Genomic DNA, 23,495 nt, shown 5'->3' on the forward strand with positions numbered 1-23,495 from the left:
GACAGGTGCTTGTGTATGAGTTTGAAAATATTAAACTATTGTCGTGTTATATGTACCTATTTTTTAATGTTTTAGACAAGCTCACAAGGCCGTTGAGTATTTGGATAGGTTGCATTCTTTAAAAAAACGAGGGAAGGTTGCATCTAGTCTACACCTCAAACTCTTAATTTCTTTCATTCCGGAAACCGAAGCTCTTTCAACTCGTAATCAGAAGTATAAATCGATGAGAGAGAAACTACAGTCACATTTACCTCAGGTGACTAAATCATTCCAATCACTGGTATGCCAGCGTATTCAACCTGTTATTCAGTGTGTCCTTCGATACTCTTCATCCATCTCTCACATTCGTCTATTTTTTGCACCAATGTTTTTATCTAATTCTTTTTCTATGAATCACTCACCGGCAATGGTTATTTCACCACTTAACTATATCTCTTTCATCTTTACATTTCTATCAATCTTTCAATTAATTTTTTGGTCATGCATTTCGGTTTGCTGCAGGACACAGAAGAGACTATTCTTCAGCTAATCAGAGAGAGTGGAGTGCTGGTAGAGCAGAATGCTCTCAAGTGGCGCTGGCACATGGTCAACTCTATACTTCAGTGTAACGAGAACACTCTCAGGAAGGTGGAAGACTATTCGCTACACAGGTCTGTTGATGTTTTCTAATTCCGCTATGGTCTAATTTTTTTCAATTTCCATCAGTCGATAGGCCATGGTTTAGCTTATCTGGTCTAATATTATTCTGCATAGAATGTATTTGTACTAGGTGAATGTCCGGCATTGCACTGGTAATAAAATAATTACCCAATGGATTTGAGTAACTTTCCTGGTAAGCTTACCTTTACTAAAACAATTGCCGTGTTTTAGTAAAGTCTATCGTGCGAGTTAATGACCCCAAGCACTTTAAGCGTGAGTATTTTAACCTCACCGTAATGTAATGAATGTTGTTACACTCATACTGGGTACAGTAGTCTAATGGTTAAGTTTGCCGCCTCTTAATCTGGAGGTTCCGAGATGGAATACAGTGCCGTGTGGATGTTTTATTGCTAGATTTAAATCGCCATAACTGGACACATAAAAAACATAGATTTATATACTGTGTATAGATGTAGAGATTTGACTGTATTCAAGATACACATTAAGCCAAATTGTAATGTTAGTATTTTAGAGGTGATTTATGGAATTTTTTCAGATTTCTGTCAAAGCTCCTACATTTTTACAATCCCGGTTCAGACAACGGCTTTTGTACAATCAGACTCGATGACCCTCAGGCTAGCCTCTACACTTCCATAGGTCTCCTTCTCTGTGAGAAGATTTTGCTTCTGAATGCTGAGGAGTCTCATAGACATCTCAGCTCACTCCTGGTTGACATATGTCATAGTCTTACAGAGGTATCAATGTGTATGTCTTTGTGTTTTACCAGCTGTAAGTTCAAGTATCCTTTAAGGATGTGTTATCAAGCTGCTACTTAGCTTATAGAAAATAACACTTCAGGAATATTGTGTTATAGTTTTTGTTGTGAATACCTCGTCATAATTCTCTGTCAGTTTTCAGTGAGTACTTGTCAATATTCACTGTCAGTAAATATTAGCAATAGTTCACTGTCAGTGAGTATTAGTCATAGTTCACTGTCAGTAAGTATTATTCATAGTTTACTGTCAGTGAGTATTAGTCATAGTTTACTGTCAGTGAGTATTAGTCATAATTCACTGTCAGTGAGTATTAGTCATAGTTCACTGTCAGTAAGTATTAGTCATAGTTCACTGTCAGTGAGTATTAGTCGTAGTTTACTGTCAGTGAGTATTAGTCATAGTTTACTGTCAGTGAGTATTAGTCGTAGTTTACTGTCAGTGAGTATTAGTCATAGTTTACTGTCAGTGAGTATTGTTTTAGTCTATTGTTTGTTAGAACTAGTCCATGTTTACTGTCAGTGAGTAAGTCATAGGTTACTCTCTGCGAGTACTAGTCGTAGTTTATTATTCAGTATTTTGAGGCATCTACATTTTATTTATAGTTTTGTTATATCAATGCCACTGGCCCTGCTATTAAACTGGTTGTGATAAAACATTTCATGCAGATTAGACAAGAAGTACCGACACCAGAAGCCAAGTTAGGCCTCAATTACATCTACACCCATTGCTGTCAAAACTACTTCTTGTTCATCGGTAAACTCTCACAGTTGGACAAAGGACAACCATTGCTCAGCTCTACTGGAATCATGCAGCTGTGAGTGAATCAGGTGTCACAGTAATACTGATAGTCACTCAATGATTTGCCGACCATTAATTTGCAGAAGTCTTTGATAAAAAATGGACCTGAAATGTAAAGTTCAGCTGTATCTGAGTGAATGCTGTGGAAAATTTTGTGTGTAGTCAAATCTGAGACTGCTGTCTTCATCACTTATTTCAGCACAGTACGGCAGTGCCTTGTGTGAAATAGGTCATTGTGTATGATAAATTTTTGCCTTTTTCCTTCCTTTTATGACAGCACATGGCAGGTATTACCAATGGTTAAAGTTTAAAGATATTAAATTTACTGTCTTGATTTTTCATGGTTTTAGAAGGTCAAAGGGAAAAGGATACACTCGTCACCGTAGTAACAGTCCTCTGTCAGAGTCAAATGTATTGGCATCAGCCAGTCTTTTCATAGATAGAGCACAAAATTGTTATTGATATCTTGATATTTACGATTTTTTACAATATTGAACTAGTAAAAGTCATCTTTGTCCTGATTTAAAAGAGGACGGGTCAGAATTTTCTCCCTCTGCATGTGACATTTGCGTGGGCACATTCAAGTGCATCTTACTACAGTTTTACAGATACATACCAAGAAGATAATGTACAAATATGCGTGGGAGAAGAAATCGTCTATTTCTATATTTTCTGTGTTTCTTACTGTTTATTGTTAATATTACACTGTTTGATTTTCATTGCGTTTAGTTTAATTCACTTGAGCAAAATTATTTGTATCAGAGACGTATTTGTAGTCAGTCATAGACTTTTTTGACTTTCGAACTATCACAATAGTCAATTAATTATGGAACTAGTACCCTGGTAGTGCAGTGTGCCATTAGAGATCGTCAGGTGTGTCAATAAAACAGAGAATAAGTATGCACAATTATTCTAAAACAAACATCTAGCCCAGTGGGCTGCAAAGCCGAATGTTGTGAGTTCAAATCCCGCATGGTGCAATCTTTTTTCCCCAACCTCCCACCACAGCTTTGGACAAAGTAATGGCCACGGCTCTTAATATAGTAAAGATTATAGACACGATACAGCTCAATGTTAGCCTGTGCATACGTTGATTTATTAAGAGCTAAAAAACTTTTTTGAATGAAAACCCAATTGTCATCTCCAATGCTTTGGCTAATGCATTGCGTTTGCCAGTTTTGCACCACTTGAACTATTCCTCTATTGCAAACCTTTTACTATTAGATGATAGTAAACTTTTTACTATTAGATTTTTTTACTATTACTTTGTACTATTACTTTTTTATATTGAACTGAGTTTGTGAAAGCTAAAAGTCAAGAAGTCTGCCCCCAGTTGTTCTCTCTTATCTAACTTAAACTGGCCATCAGTGCTTTCGGTTTGTTTACTCTTCCATGTCAGTAACCATCTCTTGATTCGTTCATTTATCGTCCATATGAATAAAGTTTCATCTACTTGTTCGATAGGTTTACTATTCATATAAATATACCAATTGTGTAGGTTGCTTGACCTGGTGACCATCACGAGCCAGGAGGCGTATGTCAAGTTGACTGTATCAAGCCTTGACTATACTACGGATGGTATGTGCAGAGTCATCTTGTCAAAGGCGCTTACAGCTACCTCAGAGGTATGACTCTTTTTCTACCTTTACTGGTTATTATATTCTCTCTAGCTGTGCTTTTGTTTTGTGCTGCCTCGGGCCAAGTTTTGTAAGGCCTATTGCTGACTGTAGAATGCAAGACTTTACACGGCTGACTTCATGAGGGCGCTCCTACGTCTCGGAGTACCCTATTTCAGCAACTGGTGCATGGAGCTGCTCATAACCCAGCTGTATGATCAGAGCAAAGATGTTGCCATGAGGTCTCTAAGTGTGATTAACGAGGCTTGCGAGAATCAGGTATTCATTTCTCTGTCATATTTGAGCATCTGAGAAAGTTTAGAGAAATGCACGTATTTTGGATGTTTTGTATTCAGTTTGCATTGTTAAACAAACACTAAAACTTGTACATGTAGATCACATACCTTCGCATTCATTCAATTTTGCCTTTTTTATTTTGGTTGGCCTTTTGTTTTGATTTGCCTTTTTTTAATTCTAGTTGTTAGGTATATTGATGATATCAACCCTTATTCACTCACGTAAGTCTACAAGATGGTCCAATACAATCAGAACATAATAAGATATGTCTACAGCCAAATAGCATTCTAAGTTGACCCATGCTTATATTTGTTTTTCATATCAAAGCTGTCATAAGTTTTGACATGTTCTTCAATGGATTCATTTCATTTTGTTTAACGCGTTCGAAAGCCCACAAAACAGCAAAAAATACTTTAATAATTACATTTTTCTTCTGAGCATTATAACTGCGATCAAATTTTGTCAATTTCATTCTTCAAACATTCTGGCCGTCAAATCGCCTAAAACAACAACCAAAATGTCAAATGATAGAAAAACATCTATACTTTAGAGTTTTCCTACCTTGCGGGTAAATAAATTACGAAAAATTGTCAAGATGTTTAACATTTAATATTTTGGTCATAAACTCAAAAGAGGTTTATGAGCCGTTAATAAAAATCAGTATAAAATTTGTTACAAAATAATACTAAAAATGACAATGTTACACAAATATCCAGAAAATTTTTGTCATTGTTGTGGTTGACGATGTTGTGGTTTTTTGTTTTTCTTTTCACACGCCCCCACTAAGAACTTTCAATATTTATTGAAAGTTCTTGCCCTCACCTAACCCCTACTCTCAACCCTAATAACAACATTGCCCCAACAACATTTAAAAATCACAATAAAAAATATAAAAAAAACCCAAACTAAGAGTAATCTACTCATGTTACTTAATAAAGATATCGCTCTAATGCCCAATTATGGGGCGAATGCGATTACTTGACTTGGCTTTAGTGACGAGTGTGCCTGAGTGGATTGTTCGTTAGATTCATCAGAACTGCAGCGTTATTTGAAGTTACTAAAGTTTGAATGTGACCCACTGTCTTCATATTTGTTCATAAAGTAGTTTACAACCAGATTTTAAAATGTTTAAGTGGCAGCATTAGACGCACTAGCATCTTGAGATATTATTGTTACACGATTGGAATAAGTATAATTCTATCAGTCTAATATGTTTCACTTAAAGTAGTCTCTTGGTTGGCCAAGTCTGATACTCAGATGTATATAAAAAAGTTTTTTTTTAAAATGCTGATGCAAGTGACATAAATGTTGCTTTGCCAATGGAAGTGTGGAAAAAATGTCACTTCACCCGTCCAAAGGTTAAAAAAATGTGCCATAGAAAACTATGTTAAAACTTAAATTGTATATCCAAAATAAACTTATGAAAATAAATAAAATGAAGTAAGAATTACTAATGATCCCACGACCAAACAAGCGGAGCAAAGTTTGAGAGTTTTTATAATAAATGCATGTGCACACAACTTACGAAAATTATTCATCAACAACGTCGCAAATCCTTGTTTCGAAATCTCATCAACAAATTTAACCATCGTTTTGTAGAGTCTTTGAAGTATAATAACGATACAAAACACATATAAGCCTATTTAAATATGTTACCAAGTCTTTGTAAATTGTCGACAGTCTCTTAAAACTTACCCATCTGATCGGATTATACACAAATAGACAGATTAATTTGGCCGAAAATCGTCACAAAACTCTTGAAAAGCTTGGTTTAATAAAAGTTAAGACCGGAAAACGAAACGCCGAGCGACAGAGAATAGAACCATTAAGTTGTGCACATTTCACGAAAAACCAACGTGCACATTTCACCAGTCTAAAGCATTGTCGAATTGCCGAAGGTTTCTGTAATTAACGTAGAAGTACAGAAATCGTTTCTTTTTTGCCGATTTCAAAGTAACTGACTTTTTGGAAACTTTTGAGTACTTTGGTATTCTAACTGATGTCCAAAGCTGTGAAAGTAAAGGAAATGACGATGATATTTTTTTCTAATGATTCTTATGAGATTATTACAATATTTAATTATAAGTTTGCATGACTATTGAAGTGTAATAGTCACACTAACAACATCGATGATGGGTAATATGTTACTGCTATTATTTTTGTAAATAGTTTTGTTAAATAGATTTTTTTTAAATCTATATAAATATCACAACTTCTTGATATTGTTAGCTATGACGTTTTTAAATGTAAACAAAATTGTTTATTGGTTTTCTATTATTACTGTATTACTATATTAATAATATTAGTTATTCTAATAATATCAGTGCATTTTACTTCTAATATTGGCCAATATTGCATTTCTCCTATTGCAGGGGGAAAATATAAACATATAATCTTTTCCTTTCATTATTGCTATTTGTTGTATATAATAACACCCACACCAAGTACATTACAGCTACCATTGCAGTTATCCTATTGCACTGCAGTGCCATTTGATTGCTAATATTGCATTTCTCAACCATCAGTACCCTTTCTTTTTTCCAATATCACTTTGGTCATGGGCTGTATGACAGGGGAATTTCTAGTTAATAATCAGTGGTCGAGTGAGTGGGAGTGCATTACGTGGTCTACCCTTACTTGTATTAGATAAATTATAAATTGTTTAAAGTTATTCGTTGTTTGTTTCTTTTTTTTAATTAGTATTAGGTTTTCAATTTTTACTTGTGAAGCTGAAATTTGAGACATTTTGGGCATCATTAGCATTTTATGCTGGAAATTATTTCATATGTTAACACAACACAAATATTTGATCAAATTTTATGGTTAATGGAGGTCATCACAAGTCGAGGTTTGGCTGGACTTTGTAATATTCTTCTGTTTGAGTCCTATTTTACTGTCAGTAATTACTGGTCATGGTAGAATACCTCGAACAACCTTAATGCTATATGAAAGTGTGTCCAGGGTGCTGTCTAGTCCTACAAAGTTCACTTTTGACATCTCGAGAATGCCTGTACATTTCTTTGCTTACAAGTTTCGATTAGTAACATTGCAAAGATAAATTCATTCCATCGCCAGTATGATTCAAGGTTGTAAGGAATTAGCTTTTTCATATAGACTCTAATCTTTACAGACAAACTTGAGATCTCTTATCAACTCGCGTCCCTCAATCCTTCACCTCGGTAGCCTGAGCTCCTTATTAGTCACCAGATATCTCTCCATACCTGAAGGCTTTGAATACCTCAAATCCAGCAACTATCTCGATGATGAGCTCAAAAGGTGGCATGAGGTGAGGCTAAATACAGAGTTAAAATAAATGTAGTCAGTTTGATGAATTAGTAAAGAGATTAACTTTCGTATTTTACAGTAACTATTCTGGCATTTTGATCTCAACTTTTATATATCTGATACTTTTCACTAATATGTTTATTCTTGTTTAGTTACCATAGTAACAACGCGTTACCAGCATTAGCAAAATTTTTACAATAACTATTGTGAATTATTGTAGGTGTCGTGGGCTGTTGTGTAAATATGTGTAAGCAGGGAATCCATATTTTTTATGCTTATCTGGCTGATAGTTTTGTTTGCGGCTGGGAATTTCGATTAAATGTGTGACTGGATTTAGAATTACTCGTGTGAATGCAGAGCTCACACACTTACACACACTTGCACGCATTGCTCTGAGTGTGATTCTAACATAGTTTGTGTGAAATGTAAGTTTCAATTTATAAAAACTGCTCACAGCTAGCTTTCAAGATTTTTATCAAGGTGCACTTGAATAGTTGTGGAGGTTTGGGGGAATGGAGTGCTGTTACATTTATCTCGAGTGAATCAATAATCAAATGAGTTGACAAGTTCTTCTTAAATTCAACTTTTAGAAATAAATCTATAATCAATCCACTTTTTTACTCTATGGTTAGTCACCGGAATGATGTGAGGTCACCCAGATGGTTGCTGCATTATATTTAAACCAACTGAGTGTTGTAACGCTATTGTAAAAATAAAATTACGTGTGAGCTTATTTTGTGTCATCCGAATTGATGATATCAATATTTGGAAGGTTTGGACAATATATTCTATGCCGGCAGTCACTCGCTGTGTTTAACACACCACGATTAAGGTGATTGCTTTTGGTTTTCCTTGCTTTGAAAGCTGATGCCAGGTTATGTTTAATGTTGCTCTCTGTAATCTTATACAAACCATTGAGCAGGGAACTTTAGAAATGTTTAGGCAGCCCTCAACAATAGCTAATCGCATAGGCAAGTTACATTTTCACAGAAGATATTCTGCACATTAAGCTTTAGTGTGTCTCCATATGTTTTTTTTAATTGAGGAGAGCTTTCATAGTAACTTCTTTGTGCTTTCAATCTTATCTCCCGTCATGCCACCTGTCATATCTTCCATTATACCTGACCTGATGTCATACATAACCCTCAGCATGCCTCCTAACAGGTCATGTTTCCCATTCAACTATCTGTCATACCTCCCTTCATGCCTGATGTCATTCCTTTTGTCATACCTACTGTCTTACTTCCTGTCGTACGTCCTGTCATGCCTCCTGTCATGCCTCCAGTCACGCCTTTCGTCACGCCTTTTGTCATGCCTTTTGTCACGCCTCTTGCCACGCCTCTTGCCACGCCTCCTGTCACGCCTCCTGTCACGACCCTTGTCATGCCTCCTGTCATGCCTCCTGTCATGCCTCCTGTCATGCCTCCTGTCATGCCTCCTGTCATGCTTCCTGTCATGCTTCCTGTCATGCCTCCTGTCATGTTTCCTGTTATGCTTCCTGTTATGCCTTCCGTCATACTTCATTTCATATTTCGAGTCATACCTTGGTTCATTCATCACGTTTTATTTCTTGTCATGCTCCTGTTTTACCCCATGTCATATCACTTTCATGCCTATTTTTATAACTCTGTCAGAGCTTCTGTTAGGTTTAGTTTAAGGAAGTTATCGGTAGCTGCACAGTTATTAATTTTCCAACAAGTTTTGTTCCAATATTCAAGCTTTCAGCTTTAGCTCTGTTTCACCATACATTTACTCTGCATATTTTTATGGTTTTATCTACAAACACCCTTTTATTTATGCTTATTGTTTATATTAGGACACTAGAGTGGATTACAAAAGTATTATTATGTATTTACAAAGGCTATACTTTGCATTGGAGCCTTTCACATCCTTTTATATAATTAGTGTTTTATTTAAAGGCTTTCAATGCCAGTTTTATATATGTATATAAAACTTATATATACTTATAAAGACATATATGTCTTTATAAGTATATAAGTAAATATAAGTCTTTTGAATATATATAAGTGGATGTCTTTTACCGTTTCATCGTACACTCAGTTCAGTATACTAATATATACAGTATCTGAGAATATAACAATTAATATGTCAGGGTTTACATGTGTATGCATTGCTGATTTGCAGACATTTAATGTTCGGTACACGGAGGTGGTGGATGAGCTGCTAGCACAGAGTCTTTCCAGCTACGAGAAGAGTTATGACAATGAAGTACAACGCAGGAGCACTGCTAGGAGGTCAGCTGCACTGTTGTGGCTTTATTTTTTTTAATAATTAGTACATATATTACTATAGCACACCTATGGTCCTCTCCGCGCGCAGTCTGGCCTCAGCTTTTAACCTTAATTCGCTCCAGAAGGCTGATCAAAAAATAAATTGCTCAAATTTGGAAACAGTTTTTCCTATAGCGGAATAATGTAAATAATTTTACTCTGTTGCAAGACTAGATTATGACTTTTGACTCTGTACTCTTGGACACATTATTTTGGACTACGAACTGTAGTTCTCATACATGCTCTCCTAATAGAGAAGGCTAAGTTAGGCCAGGAAATGTATTGTTATATCTGTAGTAGCTCATATCCCATCCTATTTTCTTCAGATTTTTGTGTAAATAAAATGGTGGAAAATAGGTTTCTGTTTTATTCTAGTAAAAGATAAAAATATGCTATGCAAAGCACTAAGTACCGTCAGTATTTCACAAACCATTATAAATACATCTGTGTACAAAATTTAAAGATTAAGGATAGCGAGAGGGGAGGAGAAAAAGAGAGAGTACTTGCAAGCATTTCTTGGCAACTAAGCCATATCATCAAGCTTTCTTAACATATCTTGAGGGTGTTTGAGCTCAAAATTTTCTCTATTATATTTCTATTAATCTCTAGTTCAGCTCTGGAATGTATTAGCTAATATTTGAAGATTTTATTAACCAGCCTGAATATATTTCAGCAATTTACCTTCTCATCTCCTCAACTGTCCATTCTGATTATTCATAGGAAGTTAGTAGAAAACCTTTGATAAGGCCTGTGGACTCGCTTTATTTCTTAACCAGAAGTAGATATTTATTGCAATTTGTAAGCGAGGAACCCCTTTTCAGACTTGTTTATCGCTTGAGAGGATAAACCGTCTGCTTTAGACATGTAGGAAAGAGTGTCTATGTACCTGCACATCTCTATGGTCAACTCATTCAACACAATGAGGGAGCTGAAATAGTAGCTAACCTTCCCTACCTCTCCGAGTACTTTGACATAGTTAGAGATGAGTGCCTGCAAGAGGAAGTCGATATAAAGCAAGCCAAGGCTGCCATCTGGGTCGTCGTAAGTTATTTTACTTTATTTTATTTTATCTTATACTTCATCATCATTTGATTCCACGAAATTTCAGCCAGTTTTTTTAGGTTTGCTTATTTAATAACATTCATGAACCACCAGCTTGTCTAATTTTCTGTTCTCCACCTGTTAGCTCCATTATTTCTATATGTAGGAAAAAGGTGATAATTTGCCAAGACTAAGATTGTCTGTTTTTTATGCAAACTTTCAAATAAAAAAATGTTTTTTTCGAATTGCAGGGCCACATTGGATCATCAGTATTTGGGCTAGGACTACTGGAAAAGCAAGGCTTATTACCCTGTCTCATAAATATGGCAGAGAGGTCACACGTTCTCACTCTAAGAGGGTATGTAACACTGAGTGCATTGTTTATAAGTGACATAGATGAGCCACATGTTGTCATTCTGAGGGTGTTTGCTAAAAAACTGCATAAACTAAGATAGTTGGCGTGAACTTGTCTAGCCAGCAACTGGTAAGAGTATTTGACAAAGTTCTGTGGACCGACCCTTGTGTGATTCGTTGTCATATTTTAACACATTACCAGCACAGCCTATTATGCCCTCGGACTGGTAGCATCTACGCAAGCAGGAGTACACCGATTGGCAGAGCATGGCTGGAGGTCGGTTATGAACCACAGATCGGAGGAGTGGCCAGTGGTCAGCAGCGAAATGCTTTTCTCCGATCCTGATGCCGTTAGAGAGATTCGGTCTCTCTCTGGTGGCAGCTCAATGAGCCACAGCAGCGGAAGGTAAGTGCTTTTATTTTTTGTTGTCCCCATTTTCTCTACTTGAAATCACTTAACTATTTATTTTTACATCCATGAACCCGGCATAAACGCGCATACAAAGTATAGTTTAGCCGAGTTTTGACATGAGGTATAGCTAAATTATGTTAGGTATAGCAAATTATGTAATTTGGTTGCGCATATTTTTGGTCGTTTACCAGGTCTGACTCTACTGATCGGGACGGGTGTCGTTATGAAGTGGATGAGGGAGCAAGGTCTCGAGCTAGCACTGATGAACTAATGGATAAGATGAGAAAGGATATAAACCAGCGCCTGTACGAGGTAACTTGCGTTAGGAAACGAGCTTCTTGCTAGCCTTGTTTTATTCAAAGCATTAGTGGCTTTAGTCTAATGAGTTGGTCACTCTTTTGCTTTGCCTCGTCTTTTAAAAGAATTGGCGTTCAGACTGGTCTTGGCTGGTACAGCAGTCATTGTGATTCTGTTTAAACCTTACTGGATAGTTCTATGATGGATAAGTTATGAATTTCGAATCGGGTGAGTCTAATCCTTCCTCGGTAATCATTCGCATAAGTCCTTTTCATATCAGCAATTCAGCATTATACTGTAAGTATAAAAATATTTATTGCTTAGTAGTTAGAACATAAACCTTGTTTGTTTATCATTTTTAAGCATTTTAAAATGCTGCAAAATAGCTTTTGAAGCTCATAGCAAGTGTGAGTTAGCTGCCAAGCTCGAGGTAAAGTTTATGCATGACATGGCTGAGAAATGGTTGATCGCGGCACTCGACCCAATAGGCTAATGTAAGTGTTGGCTTGTCTCTCCGTAGCAAACTGTCCTAGCCTCAGAGTTTGAGCCAGCCGTAAGAAGCGGAAAAGCTCACAGCACGAGTGAGCTGGTGAAGGGAAGTAAGGAGGCTGGTTTTCATCGTCGTTGCTCCTCGGACTCATGTGGAACCTGGAATCTCGATGCACCATCTACACCAGTCAGTGAGGTGAGGCCATCGGTTCTTGTAGTATAATTGTTGACAATCAGGCATTTAGTAAAGTTAAAATGCTTAAGTTTGTTCTGTATCTCACATGAATATCGCTATGAATTTCATACTCGTAAATTTTCAGGATGACAAATCTTCCTCTTCCTCAGCTCAACAAGTTTCTTTGAAGGAAGTTACTGAGCTGGCAACACCTGTACCGGGCATGGCATCAGTTAGCCAGTCGGACATTCCAGCCAAACCAGCGATAAGACACAAGCCTAGCCGATCTCTAATAGAGATGGCATTGGATCCCATCAGTATGGCAAGCAAAGCTCGCTCTCTGAGCTGGCGTAGTGATGTAAGGGGTGCGAGTAGCATGAGTGACTTCCTACCTCACGGGTCTAGCATGGCTTCTGGTGCCGAACTGACCTCTATGGACTCAGCCATATCACACACATCTATATCTCCTATAGACACAGGCAAAGCATCACTGTTGACAGCGAACTATACTATGTCATTAAATCGGGAGAAGAAGGGCAAGCCTTTGAAAAGGAAAACACGCTTTTCTAGTCTTCAATCACAACTCATTAAACAAGATGGTTTGTCTAAGGTAGGACAGATTTGTGTTCTCACGGCATCGTTTACCCAAAATTATGACTGCCCAACGGGTGGATAACTCCTCAATTTGTGCTAATGAGTTGGTATGTTTCATTTCTATTCTTCAGAGTGTGTTTGTGGCTCAAAGAGATGAGATCGGCCAGGCTACCGTCAGAGCGATGAGGAGGAAGGCATCTACAGTTTCCACAGAATCAAACACATCCCTTTCTTTGTCTTCTTTATCTTCCCCTAATTCGCACTCACGTCGCTCACCTAACTGTAGCCTAATGGTCAGGTATGCTCCGACACTGTTTTCATCATTCTCTTCTCGATTCTTTTGAACCAAGGTTTCCTTTTGGTTTCTTAACTGGTTAGACCGAGGCGATTCATGAATGTTTGTAGAACTCTGAGCGCTCAAGGAGATTTGGACACTCTATCAGAGGTCCGCAAGTTTTCAGATCTAACAGAACCTGTGCTATCCTTCGCCGTTAAGTACATGGGACTGGCGTTACCTTTGGACGTAATAGACTTGTATGAAGTGAGTATTTTAGTGCTTTACTGGACAGCAAATTTTAGTAAAAGGTATTTTGCATGTGAATCTGTCTGCAGAATGTTTAATAACACTCATAGAGGCTATACATCCTCAGGGTTAGAAGTGTACAGCACTGATTAGACTATGTACATGTAGAGTGTATTCAACTATTATGTCAATGTTCACACTCAAGTTCAACAGTAATGCTTTTGCATGGCGGTTAGCCTAAACCAGACGTAACGTTATCACTTCATATATAATTTTCAAATAAGTCAAGTCTTGTTCATCAGAAAATCTATAAAAGCACATATGTTCTGCTAGACACAAATGAATCTCTTAATTCTCCAGATAGATCTGACTTCTTGACTCACTCTCTTATTGCTGAAGTGTTTAAGGCTACCAGCTATTCATCTTTTCTATCTCTTTTCTTTTTTTAAACAAGTTTTTTTCCCGCTCCGAGGTAATGAAAAGCATGCATTGAACTTTAATTTTCTTCTAGAAGAATTTTCCGAGCAAATAGCGATATTGTTGTTGCAGCTACGTGATAGAGAGCAGAGTGATCCGTCAACCAGTCTTCTGTCAGAAGACTTGGATCCAGTCAACAAAACTGTGGAAGGTCTGCAAATGCATTCCAGCTCTAATTGTCTCAAGTGTGTTTCCTCATCGAGTGAATACGCAGAGCTAAATGGTGACTCATCAAACAATGATGAGGAATCCATGTTTCTCGACCGATATGTAGATGGAAAAGGTTAGTCAAGTAATTGGTTTGCTTGTAAAGGTTTATGTTTCTAATTGCCTGTGAATTTAGTTTTGCAGGCTTTAATACGTGTGCTTGTGAGCCAATGGCAGACTAACATAAATTATCAACTTTTAGTTTCCGAGGCTGGTCATGTTGTGGGCAGAGGCCTGCTAAGAAAAGAGTGCATCAAGTTTATTACGACCATATGCAGCTCAATAGGAGTTCATGCAGCAGAAGAGGGTCTCCTTAGGTAAGCTTTTCATTTACACTCTGTGCGTAACAAGTTGACTTACCAGGGAGGCTTTATATGCATCTCAAACAGTAATGGTCTGCTAATGCTCAGCCAATTTCTTAGCTCTTTACATATATTGTAAGTTTAGACAACTTATGAACGTAGTGTCTTTTTTGGGCATACTAGTGTAAGATTAGTTTGGTCTCGTCTTCCCTTTACTTCATGTGGAGATCATATATATGTAGCGTTACTTTACAAAGCTGAATTTTAATAGAGCTATGAGTGTCTTTCGACTCCCCCTTTATTTAGTCAACAAAGCCACAAAGAAGTCACGGCAAGATCAAAATATGTATTAGATTTGTCTAAGTTGAATAGTTGTAAAAAAAGTTGTTTTGTTGAAAACAAGTCACCAGTACACAGTGAAAATTTATTCGTTGTGCCAATGGTGATCTTTGGAAGGGTCGCATTCAGTTGACTGAAATTCAGCATTTTCACTAATTTTCAGTAGTTATCCTAGCATTCTCTGAGCAACATTTTCAATACTGTCACATTTGTGTGCACATTATTGAGCACATTATTGTCGCCATTATTGAGCTTCATGAGTAGTTTGACCGTTGGGTGACTTTATCTGACTAAACAGTTAACAAATTATTTATATCCAACCTTTACTATAATAAGAGCCATGTCTGTCTGTCCGTCCAAGGCTACAGTGGCAGGTTGGGATAAAGATTGCATCAAATGCGATTCAAACTAACAACATTCAACATGGCAGTGCGACACGCCAACAACTGTGCCAATTGACCACCCACTAGTATTCCTGAATTATTGTGTGTATAGTTATTACACTTGAAGATATCGCACAGCACACTTGACTGTCAGGGTACTAGATCTATCTAATAAAATATATAGTTCTCTTAATCTTTCAAAACAGCGACAACGTGTATCATACTTAGAACCACCATACCCTTGTCAGAAAAGCTTTCACATAGATATGGAGCTGCAAATCCACATTTTCTGATGTTTTTGCATATATTAAATCATTAGCCTTTATTAGTACTAGTACGCTGGTAGTTGAGTATGCCATGAGAGATCGTCGGGTTTGCTGACTAAAAACTGAGAATAAATAGCCACACAATTATTCAAAAATACTGGAAGGCGGAGTATTAGCCCAGATGTTTGGGGGCTGGGCTGCCGTGCCAAATGCCACCAGTTCGAATCCCATATGAAGTAATATTTTATCTCAACCTTTAATCTTGGCTACGGAAGGACATATGTGCATGGCTGGTATTATAGTGAAGAAGGGGAGGCAAGGTAGGAGTCATGGTAGGAGTCATTAAAGAGACATGCTTGTACGATATAGAAAACTCGGTCTTTCCCTCCAAAGACTTATTTTACGTTTCCTGATCATGCTGGCCTATTTGTAGGATTCTGTACCGCATGGCCACACCTTATTCTTACATGGCCACACCTTATTCTTACCTTTTGTTCTATAGTTTTGTGTAGTGTTTAAAGCACCTCATTTTTCTCATCAAAAACTCACCACTACTGAGTATGCTTCTGTGTAAGATCTGTTGTTTAGTATAGTTCATTCGTGAAAAGGCGAAATCTTACACCTTTGGAGCTGTGTGCTTCTTTAGCAGTTTTTTCTTGTAGACTAAAAGAGCAATTCCCATACCTATTTGATGACCTCTGCCTCTACTCAGAGGTCTGTTCCATTCTGTCCAGCTACCAATTTCATCTACCTGCCCGTAGGTTTATACAAGAACTTTTTCAGGAGACTTCTTTTGATCAGGTATGTTGCAATTTATTCAACAAAGTCTGCTCTTTCATTTTTCATGTATTCGGCAGTAAATGACGAGTCGCTGTCAGCTCACCTCAAGTCTGTATTACAGATTTTCAAGGACGTTTTAAAAGCAATAAAGACCGACCTGAAAGAAGCATGTTGTGATAAACACCAAAATGGTATACCCAGTATGCCTGAGGCAACTTAAACCGATTCACGCATCTCCATGCTCTACGGAACTCACTCTCCAACTGCCGATTCTTGTATTTATCATTAAGTTTATTTTTACATAATTGTTGTAGAAAATCTCCTGATTCCGGTAAAGTAAACACTCGTTATCTATGCTCTCTTATCTTCAGCAGTACTAAATTGTTTATTGTTACTACTGACCTACCTGTTATTCTTACTTTCACAAAAGTAAGCTCAGTCATTTTGTGCCATCGTGGTAAACTTCTAATTTGTATATGAACACTGTTGGCTACTCGCTTCCCTTTTCTTGTCAAATATTGCTCAGAGTCTAGAATTTTTACTTTATTAAGTAAATGAATTAATGTTTTGTTTTTATATTGCACATATTTATGACACTGAATTAGTATATTCAATATTTATAGAACTTTGAAGTTAGTATTGCGGAAGTTGTGCGGAGTCCGAGTTCACTTATAGTAGCTCACTGCGGCACACATCCTTGGTGCTTGTCAAACACTTGCATTTGTACATTATAATGTCAAATACGATCTTGATTGGTCTTGATTCAACTCGCTAAGATGTAATTATTCAATGTATATACCACCTTATATTACAAAGTCTCTTGTCTTCCCCTTGCAGTAAATGGTATGTCCTAGACACTCTTCTAAGGGGCTTGAGTTGCAGATTTTCTCTTTTTAATGCAATGTTCTATGCATGTTAGTATTTGCCTTGCAATGTGACATTTTAAAGTTTAACCTTTAAGTTGGCTGACATATCTCCTCCAGATATTTATTTTGCAAATACACAAAGACCTATACCTTCCATGACAACAATCTCGTGTTTGAATCTTTGTACAGCCAGTTCAAAACTTTTCATAGTACAGCTAGTTTCGATTTTCACCAAATCAATGTTGTTGTTGTTCGTGGATGTTGCAACCATCATAAATGAAAAGACATTCATCATGAAAATAAGACTTTGTTAAAAATAGATGATGCTGAGTAGTATTACTAACTTATATATTATATATGTAAAACATGAGCGTGCAAGTACAATCTGTATGCAATAACAAAAAAGTTCTAAAAAGATAATGTGAAAATAAAATGTCTAAGATTTTTGAAGTGTAAGATTAGCCAACATTCTTTGGATAGAACAAAAAATAAAATAGCAAGTTTCTTGAAAACAAGAAAATGCCCGTTGCACCACTACATCTTCGCCTAGCACTCTGCTAGGAAAATTATATAAGGACATTGCACAAATCCTTTGCATAGCAAGTTATTGATTAAGTAGAGATTGTGTTTCGCCTAAGATTTGGTTGACTTTTTGTGACATGTGTATGGCTGGAGGAGACCTTCTGAGTAACGGTATCATCAGTGGAGATGTTTTGGTTGGACGTAACATGATCAGAATTCAGAAATTTTTCTATGAGAACATTGACCATGGATGGATGCTCCATCATAATCATGTGACCAGCATGTGGTATACAGTATATTTCGGACTTCTGTAGAATCTGTAAAAGAAATTTGAGAATTTTCAGGTGTAAATACCATGAGTGTAAGGATGGCATATGCTGAGAAGTTTCATGAAGTGCAGACATGAACCACGCATTGAACATACATGATGCATTTCCATCGTTCCTGCAAAAGGCTCAAGCCTATCATCCTCCCCATGCAACAAGAGAGTTGGTTGAGCAAGCCATCGATGGAAATTTTCATCACCTTCTTCCCATACCTGACCTTTCATAGTGTGCCTGTAAAATGACAGTAAACAGCCATCTTGTTATTGCTGACAGTCAAAAGCTGTGTCTTATTCAACTCATTTAATAATATTGATAAGAAGCAAAAAGAAACAATAACAATTGTTTTAATTATACTTTTACTGGCAATATCCCTGTCATCATGCTACTAATGAATTTTAGACCTCCCATGTCAGACACCGTCGGTTATTTATTTTTATTACAACCTTGACACAAAAAACTTGGTTATCTAATGGGTGAACAGTTCATATGATATAGTTTTATGGTATTTTATTGTTTATCAATAACAGCATTGAATATGTACTACACTAAGTTTTGTTGAAATATTTCCAATTCATGTTCTATGTGCCTGATGTTCAAGAATATACTTTTTCATTGGTAATATCATGCTCGGATCAGTAGGGATGTAATACATTCACCACTGAAATTAGCTTAGTATGCGTGGTGGTTGGTGCCAAACGGTTGAATTTAAAAATTGCGAAATAATTATATAGTAAAATAAGAAATATTGCCTTTCTGCAATGGTGTTTACGGGGCTCACTGTTTCTTAACAAGTGTAACGGCTCAACAGAACAAAGATCTTGGCTCAGGTTCACAAGCTAAACCAAAAAAAGAAAGCATTCTCGCTGTTCTCAAGTACTTAGACAAAGCTGTTGGAGTCAAGTTTGTGGGTGGTCGTGAGGTTAGCGGAATACTTAAAGGATGCGACGATTTAGGCAGTCTGGTACTTGATGGGTGTGTAGAATATCAGCGGGATCCTGATGACAATTTCAGACTAACTGAAGATGTGACGCAACTTACCGTAAAACGTGTACAGGAACATTAAAAGCCACATCCTTATTGGGCAGATTCCGATTCTTCTTATGAAAGGCACTTCTATAAAAAAATGGACAAGTGCAGACTTATTATGCATAAATTTAATGTATATATTTGATAATTTTTGGCAACTTGTACAGCGGCGTGTGAAATAAACTGGACATCTTTGTTAGAAAACTAAAATTTAGTTTTACAACTTTGTTACTCTTTGTGAATTTAATCGATAGCTATAATCAAATTAATTCTCATTTTGTACTGATTCCAAATAAGTAAACCAACAAATTTATATTTTTATGTGAAATTATGTTTTTGATTGATTGTGTAAGCTAAATTCTGAACACTCAATTTTAATAGTTGAAGATAACAATCTGTACAGATATAATCACACCACATACATTTTCATTTGCTTATTTAAAGTCCTATACAGTAGATTTAGTAGAATTACACAGCAACAATATAACTGTGTATTTCTATTAAATAAAGGTGATGGAAGAGCTAACCTTTGAAAGAACCTGGTTAGGACCGGTTTAAGGAGGGTGAGGCAGGGTGTAGGTAAAGACAGCACAGAGGTTTGGGGAGCAAGGGGTACAGGCGCTCCTCCACTCATTAGCACCAATTTCTGTATTTTGCTCGGTCTCTGCCTGGCAAGGAAGGTGGCTAGTGAAGTGCTTCAAGTATACAAGCAAGAGACAAGTAGTAGAATTCTAAAAAGTGAATGATAATTTACACTTGTTCGCAGTATAGACCAACTGTAAGGAGTGAGGTGGACGAAAGTGGCAAGATTTGGCATACATGAACTGTTGAATGTCAATACATTGGATTCTTGCATTGCTTGTAGCAAATACCCTGCTTTGATCTGATATTTTGTCAAACAGTCTGACATATGTCAAACAGTCTGACATATGTCAAACAGTCTGACATATGTCAAACAGTCTGACATATGTCAAACAGATATTCAGTTTGCACATTAATAATGACATATTTTTTAATCTGTACGCTATAACTTGTACATAATATATAATAAAGTGAATATATTGGAAAACAATTTAATGTACTTGTGTTGTTCAAAATGATGAGACAGAAAGTAGGTGTTAGTTTTTAAGATGTTGCCAAATTCTTTACATACCCATATGAATGTGCGACAACCGTATTGAAGTCTTTGCAGTAGTTGTCAAATACATCGACGCAATCAGTTGACATGTGCATAAATTTGTAGAGAGACTGCTTGTCAGGAGTTTCACTTTTGCCATGCCCAAGTAGATCTAAGGCTATTGCGTAATATCCTTGTGCAGTAAAGTAATTCAATTGAGATTCCCATACATGGCTGCTTCCTGCGACGCCATGTATAAAAAATATAGCCTTAGATTTTTCACTGTTCGCTTCAACTGCTTGAGAGGCTGGATCAGATGGTGTAGGATTAGTAACACAAGGCTCTATGGATTTGATTGCCAAATTGATTCCTCTACTTGTAGTAAACTATAAAACAGATTCAACATTTTAATTGTCAGAAAGTTATGCAAAACCTGCACTTGTTAGCAATAACTGAGTAAATCGTTATCTCTGAAAGTAGCTTTACTTGCTTTATGATTCTAGATTGTTTCATTACAAAACTACGTTACATAGATTTTAAATACATGTATAACCAACAAAGAACACTGAATCAAGGTCTACGCAATAAAAAAATGTAGTACTATTAGGTTGAGAGTGAAAATCATGGTGTAATCTTTTTGATCGAAAACCAAAATGGTTGCCCTTTAAGAAGCTGTTGTGTAAATAAGCAATGGCCACCTGATAAGTATTCAAGCATTGGAACTTACGCATTTCATGCTCTGGTCTGGAGCTATCTTGGTACTACTGTTTCCCATATCACCAAATTAACTAATTGACATTTCCAATCCAAGTGTGAGTTCTCTAACAAGGGCCTGACTGCATGGCTCCATGCTGCTCGAGCACCTGTAATGTTATTACATTGTTAAGAGAGATTACAGTACGTATTACGTTGTTACAGCTGTTCTGTATGCTTTGAGAACTTATTTAATTTATAAATTAGTCAGTTAAAACTATGATCAGATAGTGAAGCAATTCTATACTATTTTAATATTTTATAAAATGTTATAAAAGCTTCTACAGGAACAGCTTTGTCTTATAGCTTAATGAGATTCGGATGGGGAGGAATTTATGCATGCTTGCCAAGGCGGAGAGAACAAGAGAGTGAACATAATGGCATAATTACTTTGGCAGGCTCTAAAGCAGGGCAGCACAAGCTGTTATACAAAAATTAACCTTTGTATGAATCAGCGCATATTTTATTAAGCAATATTAACAAGTGCAATTTTACAACTTATTGAGCAAAACGTTTGTTTAGGTTTTGGCCTACATTAGTAAAAGACTGCAATGTTCATTGTACACCTTATGATGATACACGCAATGTATACTTCACCAAGTGTAAAAAATGTGCATGTCTGTACCAATAGCATTTTGAGATTCTAATATGTCTGTGAATGTTACTCAACGAAATGAAAATGCATTAACAACTTTTCACAATTTCACAAGCTCAATCAGTTTACTGACATTTCTTTGAGAAGAAGGTAACTCCACCAATGTACCATGGAGCAGAATGGGTGGAACAGTTTAGCAGCTACAAGCAATGCATGGTTGTCATGCAACTTGGACAGCCTTCTGCCTGCAGAAGATTCTAGATACATAGTTTATCTCCCACCCTACATTTAATACCCTAGTGTTGCCTTATTACTTGTCTAGCTTATTACCTAGGAAAAGAGATATATTCCTCTTTCTCAGCTGTCTGCTTCCTGTTATGCTGACTGACTGGAGCATATAAAAAGCTGTAAAAACACTACCCTGGCCGAACTAGGCAATAAATCAGATTTTATTCACAATCCTAGCCTACTAATGCTCTAACAGTTCAACTAAGGTGAATCAACACAGCTCTGTGTTGAGGTCAATATGCAGGAGGTCGATATGGTAGATATGGTCGATATGCAGAATTCAACAAGAGCGATGTTTAAAGAATTAGTATACGTAATATGTTTTTTACTCTCAGACTATATAAGCAAGAGGAGCTGATTAGGAGCAGATGAATAGAAGTTGTATAATAAATCAGAACTCTGCCAATGGTACGTGTCTATCTACTATTCCAGTCACTAGATTTCTTCTAGCAGAACACTAATCATGAGAAAGTACAAAAGATTGTCACTTAATAGGACAAATTCCTCAATATCTCCACCAATAACTCCACCAATATCTCCACCAATAACTCCACCAATATCTCCACCAATAACTCCACCAATATCTCCACCAATATCACCAATACTTCAACCTTAATCTTACATGTAAATGACAACCCTTCCAACCAGTGCAGCTATTTAGTTAGTTTGCTGAACAGCTAATAATCACTATTGAGCACTTTTAGGCTTGCTGTATTTTGCTCAAATATGCTAGCAGATCTAAAGTCGTGCGGCAGCCGATGAAAGTAGTTATTACTTTTGGAGTCGCTACTAGCTAATCTGGAAACTCATGAAAGTCCAACTTCGAAGTTACATTTTCAATGCTCTTTTACTTATTTAGCATTTACGCTACTCTTTTTCCGTCAACCAATCTGTTAGGCACTTCCATTAGTATTAGATGTTCTTCTTTAGACTCTATGGCTTTGTTCTTCAAGCTTTCCTACTAAAACTTACTAAATCATTACCACTAAAAATATAGTTTCATTTGATTTTTGAGTTGATTCCTGCTGTATGTCCGTTCGTATGTCTGTATGTCTCGTGATCGTGTATGGTCTTTTAAAGCAGAAAACAGTGTAGGGCTAGTGATCTTTCTTATTCTATTAACCACTAGCACGAGACGCTTTATATTGATGGTGGGGGCTTCTCAGTATTTGATGGGGACAATTCTTGCTAGCGCTGCTGCAAGAGCTCATGGTACCAGCATGAGATTTTGCATGTCTCACATATATCAGTGAAAGTAATGTCTTGGCTCTGTTGGGAGTTTTAAATGATTCAAAAATTGTGCTCCCTGAACTTAATTTGAATGCCTCAAACAACCATCGTCCTATGCTGTAAAAAGAGGTTATCCTTGCTTTGTCACTAGTCATCAGGAAAGCAGCTGTGACCTAGTGACCTAGAACATCTGACCTGCAAACAACGGGTTGGAATTTAAGTATCAAAGAAGGCCACTGGTGGTGACCGGAATAAATTCCAACCTTAACTTGCTCTTTGCAATTGGACATGTCTCCAGTCATCGAGGTTCCCTTGCCACTGGACTTAGACATATTCAGCCAAAATCATACAGGCATTGTGTGTGCAACATGGCTCTTTAAAAACCATGCACAGCCTCTGCAGACATCGTACTCAATCTTTGAGAGATTGCT

The 23,495-nt window shown here is 36.9% G+C and overlaps 2 protein-coding genes across 2 annotated transcripts in view; one reads left to right on the forward strand and one right to left on the reverse strand.

Moving 5' to 3' along the window:
* Positions 1–17,361, forward strand: part of LOC137390845 (rapamycin-insensitive companion of mTOR-like) — a 31,891-nt gene extending 14,530 nt beyond the window's left edge. The window contains exons 12-29 of the mRNA XM_068077164.1: positions 76–256; positions 502–650; positions 1,196–1,394; positions 3,944–4,108; positions 7,257–7,412; positions 9,557–9,666; positions 10,563–10,743; positions 10,995–11,197; positions 11,300–11,503; positions 11,701–11,821; positions 12,327–12,491; positions 12,616–13,080; positions 13,196–13,362; positions 13,470–13,605; positions 14,137–14,347; positions 14,474–14,588; positions 16,224–16,362; positions 16,463–17,361. Coding sequence (XP_067933265.1) covers positions 76–256; positions 502–650; positions 1,196–1,394; positions 3,944–4,108; positions 7,257–7,412; positions 9,557–9,666; positions 10,563–10,743; positions 10,995–11,197; positions 11,300–11,503; positions 11,701–11,821; positions 12,327–12,491; positions 12,616–13,080; positions 13,196–13,362; positions 13,470–13,605; positions 14,137–14,347; positions 14,474–14,588; positions 16,224–16,362; positions 16,463–16,561 — 3,166 coding nt within the window. The 3' untranslated portion in view covers positions 16,562–17,361. The remainder of the gene's footprint in view (positions 1–75; positions 257–501; positions 651–1,195; positions 1,395–3,943; positions 4,109–7,256; positions 7,413–9,556; positions 9,667–10,562; positions 10,744–10,994; positions 11,198–11,299; positions 11,504–11,700; positions 11,822–12,326; positions 12,492–12,615; positions 13,081–13,195; positions 13,363–13,469; positions 13,606–14,136; positions 14,348–14,473; positions 14,589–16,223; positions 16,363–16,462) is intronic.
* A 222-nt stretch (positions 17,362–17,583) lies between these two features.
* Positions 17,584–21,035, reverse strand: LOC137391073 (protein ABHD8-like). The gene is made up of 6 exons (XM_068077422.1): positions 20,926–21,035; positions 20,235–20,584; positions 19,609–19,776; positions 19,094–19,168; positions 18,154–18,286; positions 17,584–18,046 (listed from the first exon to the last, which is right to left on the reverse strand). The coding sequence occupies exons 1-6, from the start codon at positions 20,971–20,973 to the stop codon at positions 17,819–17,821; spliced, it is 1,002 nt and encodes a 333-aa protein (XP_067933523.1). The 5' UTR covers positions 20,974–21,035; the 3' UTR covers positions 17,584–17,818.
* Between the last annotated feature and the right edge of the window lie 2,460 nt (positions 21,036–23,495).

Source organism: Watersipora subatra, chromosome 3 (genome assembly GCF_963576615.1).
Source record: "Watersipora subatra chromosome 3, tzWatSuba1.1, whole genome shotgun sequence".
NCBI classification, from domain to species: Eukaryota; Metazoa; Bryozoa; class Gymnolaemata; order Cheilostomatida; family Watersiporidae; genus Watersipora; species Watersipora subatra.

What these genes read in the sequence shown, in the direction of transcription:
- LOC137391073 (XM_068077422.1), bottom strand. Translation starts at nt 20,973, where the DNA reads ATGGGAAACAGTAGTACCAAGATAGCTCCAGACCAGAGCATGAAATGC. An exon ending in CTAACCAGGTTCTTTCAAAG is followed by an intron (nt 19,169 to 19,608) that starts GTTAGCTCTTCC and finishes ATTTTTTTATAG; the next exon opens with AAGTGCCTTTCATAAGAAGA. An exon ending in GAACGATGGAAATGCATCAT is followed by an intron (nt 18,047 to 18,153) that starts GTATGTTCAATG and finishes TTTCTTTTACAG; the next exon opens with ATTCTACAGAAGTCCGAAAT.